General features: G+C 40.3%; 1 protein-coding gene across 6 annotated transcripts in view; it reads left to right on the top strand.

Moving 5' to 3' along the window:
* rab11fip2 (RAB11 family interacting protein 2 (class I)) overlaps positions 1-18,442 on the top strand; it is an 88,762-nt gene that overhangs the window by 52,941 nt on the left and 17,379 nt on the right. For 5 of the 6 annotated variants that reach the window (XR_013303826.1, XR_013303825.1, XR_013303827.1 and 2 more), the window contains one exon: positions 14,374-14,412. Coding sequence is in view for 3 of the 6 variants with exons in the window: in XM_077612971.1 (XP_077469097.1) it covers positions 14,374-14,412 (39 nt within the window). In the remaining 3 variants the exon portion in view is untranslated. Of the gene's footprint in view, positions 1-14,373; positions 14,413-14,689; positions 14,807-18,442 lie in introns of those variants that run through there. The other variant, XM_077612970.1, reaches the window with a different exon arrangement.

The following is an 18,442-nucleotide window of genomic DNA, read 5'->3' as shown; positions in this document are numbered from 1 at the left end:
AGGTTGCCAAACTCATTTCACCTCTTGGACCTCAGCTTGACAGGAAGCCAGACAACCTAAAATGATAAGAGTGAATTAAGCAGTTCCTCTCCAACGGGAATGTTATTATACTGCCTGAGAGACTCATTGATTTTTCTTATGAGAACAACAGGTGAGCATGTTGAAAATAACTTGCTTTTTATATAAATAGCCAGTAATGTGGTCTCAAAAGCTAAACGTGTTTTTGTTTTTATTTTGTTGAAATTGGTCAGGTTTAAGCGGCTATCTCAAACAAGTGAGTTAGATCGTACATGTCCCACTGGAAAAATGGCAAATATTGCAAATGAGCACTGCCAACCCTCCCAGTCATTATGGTTTGGAGGTCTAGCGTTATCAATAGCAGCCAGTGAATTAAATGAACGTCCTATAAAAGGTTCATTTAACAGTTGATAAAATCTCCCGGATTCATCATAGAAGCATACAAAATGTCAATTTTCCATAATATGTTCCCTTTTAAATAGATAGAAGCAAATTGAATGACTAATGTAGTCTGACTTTAACATGGGTCAGTCCAAGCCGCCCCGCAAAAACATATGGAACTGTACTTCCTGTGATTAATTGCGCTCTGAGACGACTCCTACTCTAAAGCGAGCTTGAGGAATTCATTGTGGAAGAGACAATGTCGAGAGTGATGACAAACACAGCTTAGTGTTTTCCTGCCTTCACGTCAACTCTTTGCAATGGCAGCTTTGAAACTGCAGCGCTCCTCCATCTATTATTGAATCGCAGCCATTTGTTTTCATTATTGCATCAAAGAAGACCTAGTCAAGCGGCGGCTATTTTCTGCTGTACTATGGCCTACGGAACAAATGCGACTCTGGAGTCACTGGGAGATTATGCAAACAGGAGGGAATTTGTAGCTTAATAAAGGGTTAAACCTCACATTCTTACATTACTGCGTGAAGAGGAACAATCACTCCAGTGCAGTGTGGAAAGGCCGTTAGCTTTGCTCTCTTCTGGGATGAATATAAATATTCACTTCAGACATAATTTTGTTCTAAGGGGACGTTAGAGTTAGGGTTAACATTAACGTGGGATGCCACATTAATGTTCATCTTAACGTGATAGCACTTGAAAGTGGTGTTGGTAAACAAAGCTAAAGGTTTGTTCACTGAGCTGAGCCTCTTCGGAGGGCCAGAGGTGACAGGTAGAACGCGCCCCGGCGGACAGGTGGAGGTAAACTGAGAGTTGTGCCACCCAAGGGGAGCGTGAACTTGAGATGTGTCCCTCACCGTCCGTGAAGGTGGAGGTCAGAACACTACTAAGATGCTCCAATCAGGTGGAAGGGATGGAATAAAGCCACTAGTGGGCCAGGTCACTGACAATTAGGACTCATAAAATATCATCAAAAGCTGCCCTGCAGTACTCGGGTGGTCAGGACAGAACAGAGCATCTTTGTGCAAGAGGGGAGGTATCACTTGAGCATGAAACAGACACACTTGTATCGCTACATTTATCTCCTAATCTTGTTGGGATGTTCCTCAATATGCAAGGGCTAACTTGTATTAGAAAATTCCAGTATAATTCTAAAAATAACAATGTAAGAGAAGTCAATGTTCCTGTCAAGTATTAAGTGAGTAATATTAGCGAGATAAAAATAAGGATCACTTGTGGTTAGAGAAATGAACAAACAACAGACCATTTGTGTCATTCTTTCTCAGAAACAGACACAAATATTCCCATATTTTCCTAATGTACCTTATTTTCTTCTCGTTGTAGTCCGTATATCTGCCAAAATCTTGAATTATGTAAACTAGTATTCAGGCACTTTTCATGAGTCATAACCTTTCCACACGTGACTTTTTATTTTAATTAATCTTGCCAAGACATCATAATACGGCAACAAGCCCAGCGGTTGTTTGCTTTCCAGCAGCATCTCTATCAAAAGCAGGTTTATTGTTTGTTTTTGAAATCTGGTAATTAAGGCAGCTGCAAATTTGTATTTCTGTTGTCTGAGGCCTGAGGACAGGATTAACAGCATTTAGCATTGTAGAATGTAGCCCGCTTCCCTAAATAGGCTAGATAAAAAAAACAACAACAGGGAAAGATGAGTTTGAGTTTGCTAAAATTTGGGAAACAAAGCCTTTTTGACATACTTCTATGTAATTGTTCAGTTGCGAGTCAATCAATCATCCACACACATTGTCACCATCAAGTACACTACTCTAATTAATTACTGCCTAATATCCCCCCAAAACATAACATCAACATACTGTTACACACAAAAAAAGAAACCACCGCCTGTGTAAATGACTGATAAGTAATATTTATGCTTGGTGCATGTCAAGCTCACTGCTGACATAAATCACTCTTTGTGAAGTGAGACAGTTGCTGCTCGTGCACCTGTGTGTGGATTGTGTTTTTTGACACCAGAGCGAAAAGCGGGATGCCAAAAGGTATTTGAAATGGCCGCAGCGCTTTGACACTCATTACCCTGCTATTACAAGAACACGTCAAGCATGAACATATTTCTCATTTCTACGGAACAAAGAGTTACATTATGGCCTAGGAATTCAAAGATGCTCGCAAGGACTTGCTTCCCTCAGGCAGCACCCATGGGTGACAACCCAGCTCTTTGGCTTATTACTCCTGCCTGTCAAGCGGCAACACTCAACTTCTTGCTCAATAAGTGACATGATTTGAGCTGTCAGCGGGAATGACCCGAGAGGAAGTTTTTGGTTAAAATGCCGCTTGTGAAGGCAGATCAAGGAGATAAACCGGATTTAAGCAGGTAATGAGTCATTTTAACGGATTCATCATTTCGCTTAGGCTGACGCACTGATACTGATAATATCGGCTCCAAATTATAGCCTATGAAAATATCAACTTTACAGGTTTCACTGATGTGACAGTACAAAGATCGGAGCTAGAGATTAGGACGCCTGCGAGATGAGCGCAAGCCTTAGTCACAGCCCACAAATCACAATTGATTTATTTCACCTAGTTTTCCAACTGTCTTAGCATCGTCATTGGGGGGAAAAAAAACGAGAGGGAAACAATTACTTATTTTTCCGTCCAGTGTTTTTTCAATTTACTAACTCGTTATGGTTGTATGGATTTCAACTTTTAAAGTTAAAAAAACTCATGTCTTATGAAAAAATCAGATAACTGTTAAATTTATGGTAAAATAAAGTAAGCTATGGTTACTAAAATTCTAGCAAAAAAAACTATTGCTATTTGTAAATGGCATTTGAATACTTAAAATAAATTACAGTATTTATTTGGTGTTTTGTTGTTGTTTTTTTAAATCCAAATAATTGCTATTATTCTCCTGTAACATCCCGGAATCCCGTATGCAAAGATGTTGAGAGGCATAATTTCCGGGAAAAAAAGTTGATCTGATTGGAAAAGTATTTTTCCCCAGAAGTCACAAATTGTTAATGTAATTTCAGCGCTTGTTGAGTCAATATACCCTGCAAGTCTTTTCATATCCTGATGAATGAGCAAGCATGTGTAGCACCTTGAGGAGATACATTGCAACACCTTGGCCTCAAATGAGAGGGGGGGAACAACCATTAGTGTCTTTCATCAAGACCCAACCGGAGGACATGTAATTAAGCCATATTTCTAAGATTTGTCAGATCAGGGATAGTATAATCACAGTCTGAAATATCATGCAAAAGCAATGGTAGATTTTGTTACTAATGACTCATTTTAACATTCACATGTGCGTGTATGTGGTATATGTTAAGTTTATTTTGCTCTACTCTAAAACTATTTCAAGCTATTCATGCATGGTAGGCAGATTGGACACTCTAAATTGCCCCTAGGTATGGGTGTAAATACGCATGGTTGTCCGTCTCCTTGTGCCCTTGCTGGCCACCAATTCAGGGTGTCCCCCGCCTCTGGCCCGGAGACAGCTGGGTTTGGCTCCAGCACCCCAGCGACCCTAATGAGGATAAAGCGGTTCAGAAAATGAGATGAGATAAATGTAAAGGTTGACTTGGCTTTTGGGGAAAATACGAGTAATTGTTGAAATTTGATGGGGTGATTGTGTTGTGTTAAGGCCTCCGGTGCTTTGGAGTTTGTCAGGTTCACATAGTTTGATAGACTTAGTAAGTCAGACAACATGGAGTGTAACTCATCACAAAGATAAATGTCAGACTTTTCCATGGCTTCCCCCAAAGGACGCTCTTGGCAATCAGCTTGCAATCACTTCATTCATGAACTACTGCAATTTCTAAAGTCATCATTCACCGTTTTTTAATTGGTATGCCAACTAACATCTGTTTTGTTGTTAAATGCATACATGTTAATGGTTAAAAAATATTTCTGAGCTATATTTTTACTTGGCTCTCATTTTGAATTTCCTGACTTTTCAGGTTCCAACCTATGATTGTCTATAATAGATGATAGTGAAATTGTTGTCCTTCCAACATTCATTTTTGACATCAGTTACTGCGGATTTATTGGTGCTCATTCTCTAAGCTTGTACAGCAGCCCCTGAGGGGCTGCTAAATCTACCTTAAGACTGGTGGTTTAACCCCTCCACTACCTTCAAGCAACTCCTCCCCCTCTCAAAGATGGTCTTTCAGACATTTACTAATAAACAACAGGTCACCACCTGCCGCGGCAGGTGATTTATTTGACCCAGAATGGCCACATGAATGGGCGTGTACTGAGGAGGGTAGCGAGTTGGGCTTTAAGGAGGGAATACCTCCAGCTCCACCGCCCTGCAGGCCTGGAAGTCAACGCCCCCACTGTAAACCACTTACCACTGGCTCTGTTCTGCTTCTTATTTGACCGCTTTCTTTATTTGCTCAGTAAAAACGGCCTAATCATTCCTGTTTATCACCAGCTAATAAAGCGCCCGGGGGGATTGACTACTCACCTCTTTGGCAGGTGTGTGTATGTGTGTAGATGATGACATCACAAACTAAAGTCCAGCTGCCTCTCACACAGCGAGGCCCAGCCTGCTTGCTACTAGTCGGGCCAAACACAGGGCCACCGTGTCATCGCGCATGTGATGACGGATTAGGGCATGCCTCCCTCCATCTGTCCAATGGATTGAAATGATCAGAGGAGGTACAGGGCAGCATCGTGTCCAAGAAGCTAACTAGCGCAGAATTATTGAGGGACAGGAAATTAAAACATTCCTGCAATGCCGATCCACCACTAAAGGCAATTATTTTACAATCTCGCTTGTCCCTTCTCTGAACCTTCAGTCATTGGGAATTCTGTTTTTAGGCCACAAGCAGTTGGCCTTTTTTGTACATTCAGTGGAGACTTGCAAACGCTGGTGATATAAAACAATAATGCTTAACTGATATATTTCGCAATAATGATAAGATCATTTGTTTCAAACGTTTTACATCATCATCAATTTGACATAAAGCCTGTAAAACTTCATTGAAATAAACGTTTTCCAGAAGGTGATGTAGAAATAAATTTGCTGAGATCATCTGGCTGCAGGAATGTGCACACTCTCTACCACTACAAAAATTTAAACAGATGTCAAATAGGAGTCAGTGCACATTTTCAACTAGTAAGCGCACTTTTAAATTAATATTATTGTTATTTAAACAAAAAAAACAAATGAAAAACCCAGAAATAAACCCTAGTTATGGCCCTCAATAACAATGTAATGTTGCTACTTTTTAATGTCACAGTATTTAATTCATTTTCTCACATTGACAAAGCTAAATGTGAATTGCATTTAAACTAGGAAGACTGGCCCTGAATTCTCATGTTTCAGTGCCATTGTCGGCGGTAGTCGTCCAAATCTACCCTTATGGTTATTTTGATCCTTCGCTGACAGCCTCTCGCAGAGTTGGGTGTCTAGCACCATCATTGGCAGCCAATATGTGCTGTAAGAATGTTTAATGAGAATAAAAATGTGATTTCAGGCTTTAGAATTCTTCCGTTTAAAGTATTTACATAATTCCTCTGGAATCTGGTCAATAAACTGCAGATGTTCCGCAAATAATGTATCATCCTCCGGTATCCACTTCCCTCTCAACATACTACGCATCGGCACATGAACAGTTGACTAAATTATCCCTTAAAATGAAACTTTTACATCTGTCACATACATCCATGTATGGATTTTACAAGAACCAAATCAGACAGAGGGAAATTGTTCCAGAGCTAAATGGCCTCCGAGTTAGACTGCATGCTTTTATGTGGGTATTATTACCAATTTTGTGGCCACATTACACAACCTCCTTAACCGTGGTTAAAGTTAAAGCAGTCACTGTAAAAGTGTAAGCAGGTGTGAACAAAAAACGAAATAGCAAACTGTGACCGTTCACAAAGGTTGACCCCAAACCTGCGTGTAAAATATTAACAAATGGAGGGAAAATTACAGGTGTATTACTTGAACTTTCAGCAGCATGTGGAACCGGTTAATGCTGCACTGCTGATATAGCCTAGCGGGCTTCTCTCATTAACAGGATGGCCGAGGCAGGAAGGCGGGGGGGCGCGGGGTGACGGAGACCAGTGGAGTCTATTTGTCCAAGACCTCAGTATACCTTTAAAGGCTGCATGAGGATGTCCATGTTTCAGAAAAGTCAACCTCCCTTAAGGCCTTGTAGCTGTGATCACGTACTTGCCCCATCACTCTTCTTGATCAGATCAGGGTCATATGGCGTTGGCAAGTACTTCATTTGTTCTAGCCACCTCCAAGCGCGAGATGGGCGGAGGTGACTCAAGTGGAAACATCCACACTGAAGAGTTTAAAATGGACAGGATATTTTTCTTGTAATAGTGTTTTGAAATCAGGCTTTTAATATTTTATCTGTCTGACTGCAAGAAATGAAAATATGTGTCCAGAAAGGTCAGCGGATGAAAGATTAACGCCAGAATTGTCTACGAGTGTGTGTGCACGCGCCTGTGTGTGTGTCTATTCGTTACTTTATGGCTTGGGGGTGTCAAACTCAAGGCACGCGGCCTGATCGGGCCTGCCACGTCATTTTGTGTGGCACGCGGCAGTAAATCAAGGTCACCGTTTTCATAATTTTGGCTCAGGTAAAGGTAAGTGTATGTTTTGGTTAATCCTTAATGAAAGATAAAAACATAAATCATGGAATATTTACCTTTTTAAATTTAAAGAATATTTAAAATATTTTTCACAGATTTTGGCACGGTAGTGGTTTGCACCTCCGCCTCACAGTTCTGAGATTGAGATTTTTTCCCCAAATTAAAAATTCATTTAATATATTCACAGATTATCTGATATTTGCAATTAAAATCCTCAAAATAGTTGTCGTTCCATTAGTTGCCGATTGTCATAATGACTCTCCAGGGGAGAACGAAACAGTAATGTGGCCCGCGAAAAAGATGAGTTTAACGTGACATGATGATTTTCACCTTTCTGCACTCAGTTTAAATGATTTAATCACTAGTAAACGTCCAATCTATTTGAAGTGGTCGAACGTCCGTTCATTCCCTGTAAACCGTTCCACTTAGAATGGCTTGGACATCTAGCAACATCATTGGTAGCCAATGTGTGAACACGACTGCTGATTATGTTGGAAATTACGCTCATAGTTCCGTCTGGCATTTTCTTTTATAACAACATGACTGATTTTTATTCCTCTCCAGAGTTGTTTCTGGCCACTGTGACGTCAAATTTTCCTCTGAGGAATATATTGGCAAATGTTTGTTGTGTATTTACTCATGCCGTCGAGTAGACACAACAAAGTCGCCATTTCTGCACTCAAAGACGAGTGTAATAGTCACCCTCCTTTTTGCTGTTTTTGGTCTTCATATACTCGAGTGAAGCTTTTCCAGCAGCCAGTTCCTCGAGGCGCCTGGTTGGCAGGTAGCATACAGTTAGTTCATAAAAGCTTATTTGCTGGAAAAAAAGCTGCTGATGAGTATAGTGAGGCTCCAAAACACAGGGCATGAGACTAATCATCTTCTTTCACTTCTGTCTGTGCTAAGTAAGCAGTGTTAAGTCAGTCAGGGAGCAGTTTGGCTGCATGTGACCAAAAAAAAAAAAGCAGTTATGTGAAAAGCATCTATTTAATGCCTCTTTTAAAGCGTAGCCATGTCATGTACATTACATCAACCTTTAAGTCTGCTGCCTCCTACAACAATCACATGAAGGAATTGTCAGGGAAAATCTCCATCTACACATGGCGGCAAACGCGGGTGAGCGTGTTTATGTAAGTGTGTTTGTAAACTCATGCATCTATTTTTCTCTCTGTCAGAAATGCGAAGTGTGAGTTGTATTTGAAAGGTGGTAAAGCGGCTGAGGCTCTTTAATTTCCCCCCTCTTCACTGGCATGAGGGATGGTTCAAAGGGTGACTCTCTGACAGTGCATGTGATCGCTTCTCCGTCTTTTATCTGCCTCCCCACATTAGCACGTAAATGAGGCTGCACTTTGGGTTTTGGGAGCTGAAGCGTGCTGCGTGTAAACAGGAGTTGTACTCTTATCATTATTGGACAGATTTTCGACACCCTAACACCTCCCTTTCATTAACATTCAAAAAGGCTGGGATTTTGACACAGCCTCTGTTTATACACATTTTGAATACTTGGTGGTAGGGATTGTATACAAAATTGTGTATACTTAATACCTATCGAGGGGAGTTATTGGCAACCTCGGCATTGCTTTAGTACACGATAGCTGACCCAGTAATTATTGCTATATAAATTTGATTTTTTTTCTTCTATTACCATGATTTTATAATGAAACACTAAACACTCGTATTTTTCTGTCGAATTAAAAAAAAATCATAGACCCATTTTCCCTTACAAGCTATGTAACTGATTAGCACTGTTACACCAACATGAGGGTGAAACCCCAGTGAAGCTTCTTAAGTTAGGGGATGGTCACCTCATTATTATAATAAAAAAATACCACGGTTTGACATCAGAAGCAAGAAAGAGAAGGATTAATGACAAAAATGCAAACAATTCTTGGATTTTCTCAACATTTTTAATGGTATTGGTCTTCAGTTTTCCGGGTTCTTAAAAGTTACAATGTTGATAAAGCCTCTCAAAAAGATATATACTCTCGCTAGTGTGTTAGTTGAACGCCAGTTAATATTTGTTATTCTATGCTAGCTTGCTAATAATAATTGCGACTGCTCACATTCGCAAAGGCTGATATTGTCGTTGATATTTTTCACACAATGAGGCACAACGTAATTTGGCGATCATTTAATTCCAGATCTGCATGCCCATTTAGACAGTGCTGTGTTTTGATGTGTGCCTCATGTCGACATGTTTGCTGGAGTGTGTTCTCAGGCCGACAGTGGGGTGACTGCAGTGGGGTCTTGAAACTCCATTGTGATTCGAGCAGAGCTTATCGCTTGGGAGTGAACTGGCAGGCTCTTAAAAGGTATTATATGTGCTCCCGTTCGCCTTCCCTCTGTCTGACAGGAGCCCTTGGGATGAAAGGGAAAAGCTGTGGAAAAAGAGACACCGGTTCCCGACATGGGGAAGTCTTTGTTTCTATTCTCTCTATCCCGAGTCTCCCCAGGAATCCTAATTTCCACTATTCACCTACCTATCGGCAGATAAAAGCTGGCTGAACGGGAAAACAGGAAGGGGGGGTTGCCCAAGAGCTCCTCAATTGAGACAGCTTGTAACCAGCGTAGTCGAGGGGGAAGCCACACAAAGCTCCGGGAGTGAGAGGAGGTTCGGAACGTAGATCTTCAATTGCTTTGAATTCAAATGCATTGGTTAGCTGGTTGGGGAAGCCTGCGAGCAGCGGTTTGACAGAACGACGTCACATGACATGGGATTGGAGTTTCATATAACCCTCCCGAAAAAAGAAAAAAAAAGAAGAGCCAAGTGTCAGGGTCTACGAAGAGATTGAGCTCCTCAGCCTCCTCTCCCTCATTATTCCGCTTTCTGCTTTCTTGAAACCGCTCTTATTAAAGCTGTTCTCTCCTTTGAGGAGGGGGTGAGATGGTGATGTCCAAGTTCAGCAGATGCCAAGCCTGGCAGCTGACGGCCCTAATGCGGGCGCTTGGCATTAGAATGAGGGATGCCAGTCTCTGGGGAAGGGGAGGTGTTAACTTCTAATGGCTTCCTCTGCCACGGCCCTGACATCTGCGGGGCTCCCGGCAAAGAGAGTGAGGCCTTTTTGAAAAATTAATGGAGCTGAATGCATCTCGCAGCAAAAAGAGGGGCTGGATTAATCAGCACATTAAGGGCTAGCTCCGGATTGGAAATCATTATTGGAGCTGACAAGGTGCAGAGATGCCAGCACCAGCTCCTTTCAGGAATGCATTTTAAATAGCAGTTTAAAAAGCCTTCAGATGTTGGCATTATCTCGCGTGACCAAATTAGGAGCAAATGAGAAAAGTTTATCTGGCATTTTGGAGTATTGAAAGAGCTTAGGCTTTATAAATTATACAGTGTGGTTCTTGTGCGCGACGTGGTGTGTCTCTTTGTGCATGTGTGCAAAAATAGGGTGCAGCTATCTGGGACGCAGGAATTGAGGGAAGGAAGGAACCGCAGGTTTCAGATTAAAAGTGGGTGGTTTGTTTTTTTTGACAAAACTTTAAAGGGGATTAATTTCTACGGGTGCTTGAAACCATCATACTATTTGTGCAAATGAAGAGTGGATGTCTTAACAACCTGAAAGAGGCAGACACTAAACTGATTACTGTTGACCACCCGTGAAAAGCATGAAGAGTGGAGTGATTTAATAAGCGGGGTGTTTTTTTTTTTCTTCCCCCCTTTCAGGAATAATCCCCTCTAATTTTTTTTTTTTTTTTTCCGGAGAAGTGATTGGGCTTCGTTACAGTCATTATTAACTCAATGGCCCCCATTGCCGGGGCTAGACGTCCAATCCGTTTTGACTGGGAGAGGGCGACTCAATGAACGGACTGGACGTCTATCCCGGGCAATGGCACATTAACATGAGCATTCACGGCCAGTCCTTCCAGTTTAAACGAATAGGAGAGGTGAGTTTCAAAACCTTTGAAGCAGGCTCGGACATCAATGGGACTCTGGGAGGAATTCCAAATGTTTACCTGACTGTTTGATCTTTAGAGCACCGCTATCAGATATGTAATGTTGGATAGAGATCTACATTACGGCTGTTAGCCACGTTTAACTGCTCACCGGACAATTGGAAGGACCGAGCCCTCACAATCATTTACGCAATCTGCGTTGGGCGGAAATGAAAGCGTCCCAAGCTAACCAGCATTTTATGTTGCCTCGAATGCCACGCACCGCTGTGTAATTGCAAGAGGCACAATTTAAGTCGAAAAAAAGATGAATACAGAGATGCAATCAGGATTGTGATTCACCTGATTTTTACGATTTTACAGGGACGTGGGAAACGATACTCTTGAAGAAGCAGGCAAATTGAAAAAAGAAAATAGGAAAGGGATTTCTGTAATTAGCTTGAAATTAGACTCTTATTGAATGATGCACCTGTCACAGTTTGACATAATCTAGTTGCATTGCATTTCTTTATCAAGCAGTTGTGTCTTGACAGCTATCTGGTTAGTTGAATTTATTATTGTAATATTTAGAGATTTGGAAAAAATAATAATAATAACGACTCGCACATTGAGCACCATCTGACGTTTGGAAACGCACTAATGTGAACTTTTGAAGCCCGTCATACATTACGTTATAATGCATCACTTTTATTCAACCATAAAAAGACACAATTTCTGGAAGTAGGGATGCTTTGCTCTCTCTCCCGTGGGTCACTTCCTGAAGATTTTGAATTACTTTGACAAAAAATAGTCATGTTTTATTCACTTAATATTTGTTGTCACGTGCTCACGAAGGGCGTGTCACATGATCAAAAACATGGTCTGATTGACTGAGAGAATACTTAAGTAGTATTGGCTATCGGAATTTTGCAACTTTATATAGATAAATATACATAATACGTTGTTTGTTTTGTGTCTTGTAACGGTAGGAAATAGGTGTTTGTGAGCACTCAGGTCGAGAACATTACTATATTAGAACATTAAACTCTGTAGTTGTGCTTGGAAAGCCAATTGTGTTTTACTGTGAAAAGTTTAATCTCATCCAAAAGCAAAGTATGCATGCGTGCGTGCACCTGTTATTTTGTGACCAGATGAAAAGTGCATCCGATTGAAATGATCCTTCCTCAAATGAATGATCCCCTCAGGCGCTGACAAACTTCACAAAAGTGGGTGTTCTTAGAGACACATTCCCAGCTTGTCATTACTGCCAGTTATTTCCCCGCTTGCCGTTCATGCGTCAGCTCCTCTGTGCCCCGTGGCCACAGCCTCGGGCGCAGCATTCTAAGTAGTGCTTGAACACACCCGCTTTCTCCTCTTTTCAAAAGCTGTTTCGGGCTTACGCCTTTGCTTTTTTTGCTATCTTTGCATTCCCATACAAACACATGGATTAGGTGAGCTAGCTCTGTGAGAGAATATTTTTAATGTGATCATCAAATCGGGATCTTGGACGGTTTGCCACCATTTTCAACATTCCGCATATATGTTTTTTCCTCAACATTTCAAATTAATCCAAGCTATTCCTAAAAAAAAAAAAAAGAACAAGGGCGATCTTGCCAATATCCTGCAATTAAACTATCTTGAGAGCAATTAAACAAACAGAGGTTCAAAGGTCAAAGGCTGGCACCGTGCGCAAATGCCTGGGTGCCTGTAGTACAGTGTGGAAGCAGTAGCGAGGGCAGCTGCTGGTGAGTTAATGAGCGAGGAGGGCATGTGGCCCCCCGCCGCTACTTGTTGCCACTTAATGGCCCCACTAATCCCTGCAGAGGCAACGGCTGTACACACAATTGGTTTGCCCTCCATGTGGTAATATATCCCAGTGGCTGGTTCTCACACCCAACAACAGCAGCACACAATTGAGAGATGCGGCCCAAAAGAAAGGACGAGGCGCCTCATTATTTGTCATTCACTATGGAACTTTCACCACAAGGCATTGAGGTCCAAAGGCTGTAAAGTTGAGCCAATTATATATTTTTTTCACCCAACTTTTATCTATTTTGTGCTTCCTAATAGCAACTGCTCATATTTTCAACATTTTCAATGCGTCAGTAAAGCAAGGTATGTATAGTGCGTAAACTACACTATACACACTAATTTGACCCTTTTTTCTTGTTCCCTCCAAAGTTGGAAAAAAACTGATTACATAGGAGAATGCAAGGTTTTTTTGTTTGTTTCTTTATTTATGGCCATGGAATCCAAAACTGACCTTAGTTTTTCTCTATTATGTATTTTTTTTAACTACAGGATCCCACTTTTCTATAAATGTATATTCAAAAACTCTTTACTTAACCCTTCATATGTGAATTATGTTTTTTTATATTGCATTCATAACACAGGGGCATCAAATGTAGGGCTGTGCAGCCAAGTGGTGTCCACAGGACAATATTTGGTGGACCCCATTTGACATCCAATCGGAGCATTAGTGTTGCGATTTAATCATGATTTAAACTGAATTAATTACTTAAAGTTCCATTTTGGGAAGAAAAAAAATTCATTCATTTTCCACACCTCTTAGCTTCGCATGGGTCGCGGGTGTGCCGGAGCCTATCTCAGCCAACAGTGGACAATAAGCCAGGAACATCCAGATCTATTATTTAAATAGTTATAAATAATATAGCAGCAAAAAGGCAAATAAAAAGCATAAATACATGACAGAAAATATGAATAACTAAATAAAATAAATTAAAAATATTGAAAACATTTAACAATAAATCAAATAAATTGTACTTAGAAGAAGAATATAGACAAATTCAAATAAGTATGACCTTTATTTTATTGTGTGCGACCTCACATTTTGACTGCCATTGACAGCAACAGACCGCCAATCTATTTTAACTCTCAGCTGAATTGGGTTGGGCATCTATTGCTAGCATTTGGTTCTATAAATTTAAAAAAAAACTATTTTACTAAATACCACACCACATACTCTTTGACCTGGATTAAGTGTTAATTATTCAGAACTAATATTATTTTACAAATTCCATGGCTTACTGTGTTTTTAGTAAAAAAGAATTTGCAGATTAGTTTTGGCGTCCATACTGAAAACTTTGTTTAAAATTTTAAAATAACAGATTAATGTTTTCAAGATGCCCTGTATTTATCGAATCACTATAAAATATTATTCTGACTAACCATTCTTTATTAAGAGCATTTCTTTTAATTGAGGCCTACAATGGCAAATGTGTATTCAACGCCAAGATCTCCCGAGCAACCGACTCCATGATTATCATGTTAAGCGAAATAATAGCCAATTAGGAAGCCCTCTGAAGGTGAGCTACTAGTTGTGTCGAGTGTTTAATTGCTTCCCAATTCATTCAACACCCTAAAAATGACAGGAAGCAAACGCAATTTACACAGCAGAGAAACTACAACTTCGCCTAGCTTCTTCCATTTCATTTACTTCACTTTCTTCTTTGTATTTTACAGCCGCCTGGATGCCCTGCGGCACCAATCTGCCTCTCACAGGTCAGTTTTAGCACGACGACAGACATCTGTTTAGGGGGAGGGGGCTTGTGATTGTAACAGGGGCGTAACCATCTTTTCAGAGCTGATGGGCACATATTGTTTAAAAGGAAGTCCCACTTTTATGAACAAATGATCATCTACTGGTTCTGCCACTCTTATTACACACAAATGATAGAGGATGTAAAAAGGTTTTGAATTATTTGTGGGGATGCTTTTCAAAGCAAAGCTTCTGATGTATATATTTTTTTCTCGTCCACTAATGTGGCATGCTGCCCAGCAAAAACATTTGTTTTGAGCACTTTTGAGAGCCACAGAAACATATTTTACCAGTGCAGATGGCCATATGGGAATTGATTTGCTGGTGAGATGAAAATCCAAACCACACACTGTAAAAACATTCCACATCTGAGTGTGGTGGTGTCAGCGTCACGGGTCCTGCAAGGTAATATGTCTAACAGAAATATCATACTCAGAAATACTGTATCAGTTGTAAAACTGCAGAGATTAAATGGTTGGTTAGTAGAACACAGGCATTTTTTTTCTAAGTATGTTTTTTTTCCTTCGCAAACACAATCTAATCAAAATATTCCTATTGTCTGGACGATAAGTTACACATTTTGTGCAATACAGTTATTCTTAAACTGATACTTGAATTCATTATCTTTTAGTTAATTTAAAATCACATTTTATTGTATGCGCTAATAGTTGGCCGATATATCGGGGCGATAAATTGACTTTTTCAATCTTGGCTTTAGTCATCAGCGGGAATATTTCATTTAAAAACCATTGTATGCATCCACCCACATGGGTCCACTTCTAATATGAGCTCCTAGTTTGACTCATTTGTCATTTTCAAACTGTACATAGGTGTCCCTCTAGAACACAGGTGTCAAAGTGGCGGCCCGGGGGTCAAATCTGGCCCGCCGCATCATTTTGTGGTGCGGCCCGAAAAAGTAAATCATGAGTGCCGACTTTCTGTTTTAGGGTCAAATTCAAATGAAGATTATCGATATATATCATGTTTCCTGATTTTCCCCTTTTTAAATCACTAATTGCAATTGTTTTTAAACCATTTTTTTCTCAGTTCAAAAAGCATTTTTTTAAATCTAGAAATGATGATATAAAAATATTTTCTCTAATTCCACTTTAATATGGAACATATTTAAAAAGATTTGGTTTCCTTTTGAAATTAAAAACAAATGATTAAAAGACGTTTTCCCTTACTAAGAAAAAAATACCGTATTTCACAACTATAAGGCGCACTTAAAAGTCTTACATTTTCTCCAAAATGGACAGGGTGCCTTAGAATGCAAGCGCCTTATATATGGGAGAAAAAAACTTAAAATGTGTCATTCATTGGGGGTGCACCTTATAATGCAGTGCGCCTTATAGTCGTGAAAACTACGGTAACTCAAATAAATTGTTTAGATCTATAAAAAAACTGAATATTTAGGGATTTGATCCAGTTCTTTTAACCGTTTTTTTAAACTATCTAAATATTACATATAAAATGGTCCGGCCCACATGGAATCGAGTTGATGTTAATGCGGCCCGCGAACCAACCCGAGTTTGACACCCTTGCTCTAGATTCTAGAATGTGCCCATACACATAGTGCCGCCCACCTGCACAGCATACAGACATGCACAACCCCTCTTGATACAAGCAAAGAGCACACATGTACACGCCTTCCTTCCCTTAAGCTCATATCCAGATGTGTGGCGCTCTTGGCGAAGTCTGCTTTGCCAACTGAGCAGGGCACATTAATAACAGCAAAAAGAAGAAGAAGAAAAAACAGATTCCTCTAAGCGTTTATATATGTGGAACTAACAACACTTATTTACACCCCATCAGTAATTTGGGTTGAAAAATGTTTTGACGATCTTACACCTGCTGCAACATTTCTCTGAGCTATTGAACAATATTTCTGCCTCTTATGGAATACATCATAGCAAGTGGTTGTTGGTTATGCTATGTATTTTTTATTCCATTATATTTTTATCTCTTTGCTGTAAGCCAACATTCTCGATAGCACCGACGAGTCTGTTGTGTGCAAACAAGCCAGGAGCCGAAGAGGGCAAACCTCAAGGGGTGGTGCTTCATATTGCTCTCCAAAAGGATTATGGGGGATTTTGTTCAGAGACACCTCTCCACACCAAAATGAGGCTATGGTGAATCAGATATAGAGTGGTGTGGGTCAGTATTTGTTTTATGTTACAAAATACACATAGAAGAAATTCAATTGCTAGTTTTTTTATTCCCTTAAATAGAGAAGAAAGAATTGAGATATGAGCATGGCATAAATTAAAGTTGTATCGCAAGGCATTATGGTATTTCTAGTAGTACGATAATTGGACAGCCTCCATATTTTAAATTACAAGGTTCGAGAAGTGGTGAATGTTACATGAAATTGTTGAGTTGAGACTGAAACTCCTTCAATCCAAACTGAATGAATCAATAGAGTTAACAGTAGTATTTAGGCACCTAAATTGGTGGTCATAACAGACCGATGATTCGCTGCCAGTCAGTCATTTGAACTGGATTGGACATCTCGTGGTGTCAGTGCAGCCAATGAGTTAAATGAGACCCCTATAAAGGGTTAAAAAAAAGTTGTAAATTTGGGACTAAGCGGGAAAAACGCCATCATTAAATTTGCAATGCAAACAGCCAAAATCTTTCTAATGTGGACACAAATGACCAGTTGAAAGTCCAGAGGGTTTAAAAAAAGAGAGGGCCAATCATGTCATCTTTACGCACGGTGGGGAATGTATACGATGACCCAGCCAGTAAAAAGAGAAATAGAGCGAGGCTTTGGCTGCCGTTGCCCTCATCATCCTTGATAAATGGAGCGGGGCTAGAAAGGCCTCTTTTGAGTGAGCTGTAACTTTTGGCAGCTCTTCGCAGGTGTGGGTGATCTTTCCTCCTCCCCCCTCCTGGTCCAGAGCCTCCGTGTCCTATCTCTGGCCTCCATCAAAGTGGACGTGCCGCCCCAGGTTCAGATTAGCTCCACTCTGAAAGAGTGCTGCCCTCGCCCTGCCTCTTTCCACCTTCCACTTGCACATGGCCAACAAAAAAAGGGAAATTAGGTCTCGTTTAGCAGATCGTCCAGCGCCGCTAAACGGCACCCCCAGATTGTCTGCCGATTGCCCCCCACCTGCCTAGTGCTTATCTTTGCTTTTGCCAAAAGCACGACTAAAGCCACCATACGCACACACTTACAATCCCCTCTCCAGCTTGTCTGGAAGAAATGTATAATATATAACTAAGCAGGTTCAGTGATTCATTCAAACATGTGCTTTGTCACAATGTTTGCTTTGTGGTCTTCCATAAAGACTCACTCAAGTTAATATTTCCCTTAATTGTTGTTGATTGAAACCATTGCTTAACACTTTATAGAATGACAAATGGAATACATTATAAAACATTTCAAGAGCTTAACTGACAAAAGCGTTCAAATACAAGTGGTTAATCACTATTTATTTTCCCTACTTAGTATTTGTAGTGACTTGCTTTTTAAAATCAAATCCTTTTGTGCTTTTAGCCTGACTGTGAAAACACCTGTAAAACTTGTAAGATTGTTTTGGTTGAAAGTCTATTTACTAGAATTTACCTGGGCGTGTTGATCATGTGAAACTAAATATCCCTAATTAAAGTGTGGACACCTGTGGCTTAGAATAATGTGCAGTTTATAAATGCATATTTTTCTTAATTTTAATGAAAGGTGGGTGGGCTAACAGTCGTTTGATTTTCTCCATTATCCTAACTTTACCTGCCAGCCTAGGTATATGTTTGTATAGAATTCACAGAGTATGTGCTTTAGTAGCTAGTAAAATAATATAGTGTAGATTAAACATATGTATTGACGGCAATAGTCGTCCAATCCTTTTTGACTGGTAGAGCCTGGCAGCCGCCCTTCGTGTCTAGCCTTGCAGCCCAAGAGTTAGGTGATTCAAATAGTGTGCCGGAAAGCAAAAACATTGATTTACCTCTTGATCTGGATCTAGACAATATTCAAAGAGTTGTTGGTTGACC

Source organism: Stigmatopora argus, chromosome 11 (assembly GCF_051989625.1).
Source record: "Stigmatopora argus isolate UIUO_Sarg chromosome 11, RoL_Sarg_1.0, whole genome shotgun sequence".
NCBI lineage: Eukaryota > Metazoa > Chordata > Actinopteri > Syngnathiformes > Syngnathidae > Stigmatopora > Stigmatopora argus.
The sequence above is the reverse complement of the archived record's forward strand: the minus strand, read 5'-3'. Positions and strand labels throughout refer to the sequence as shown.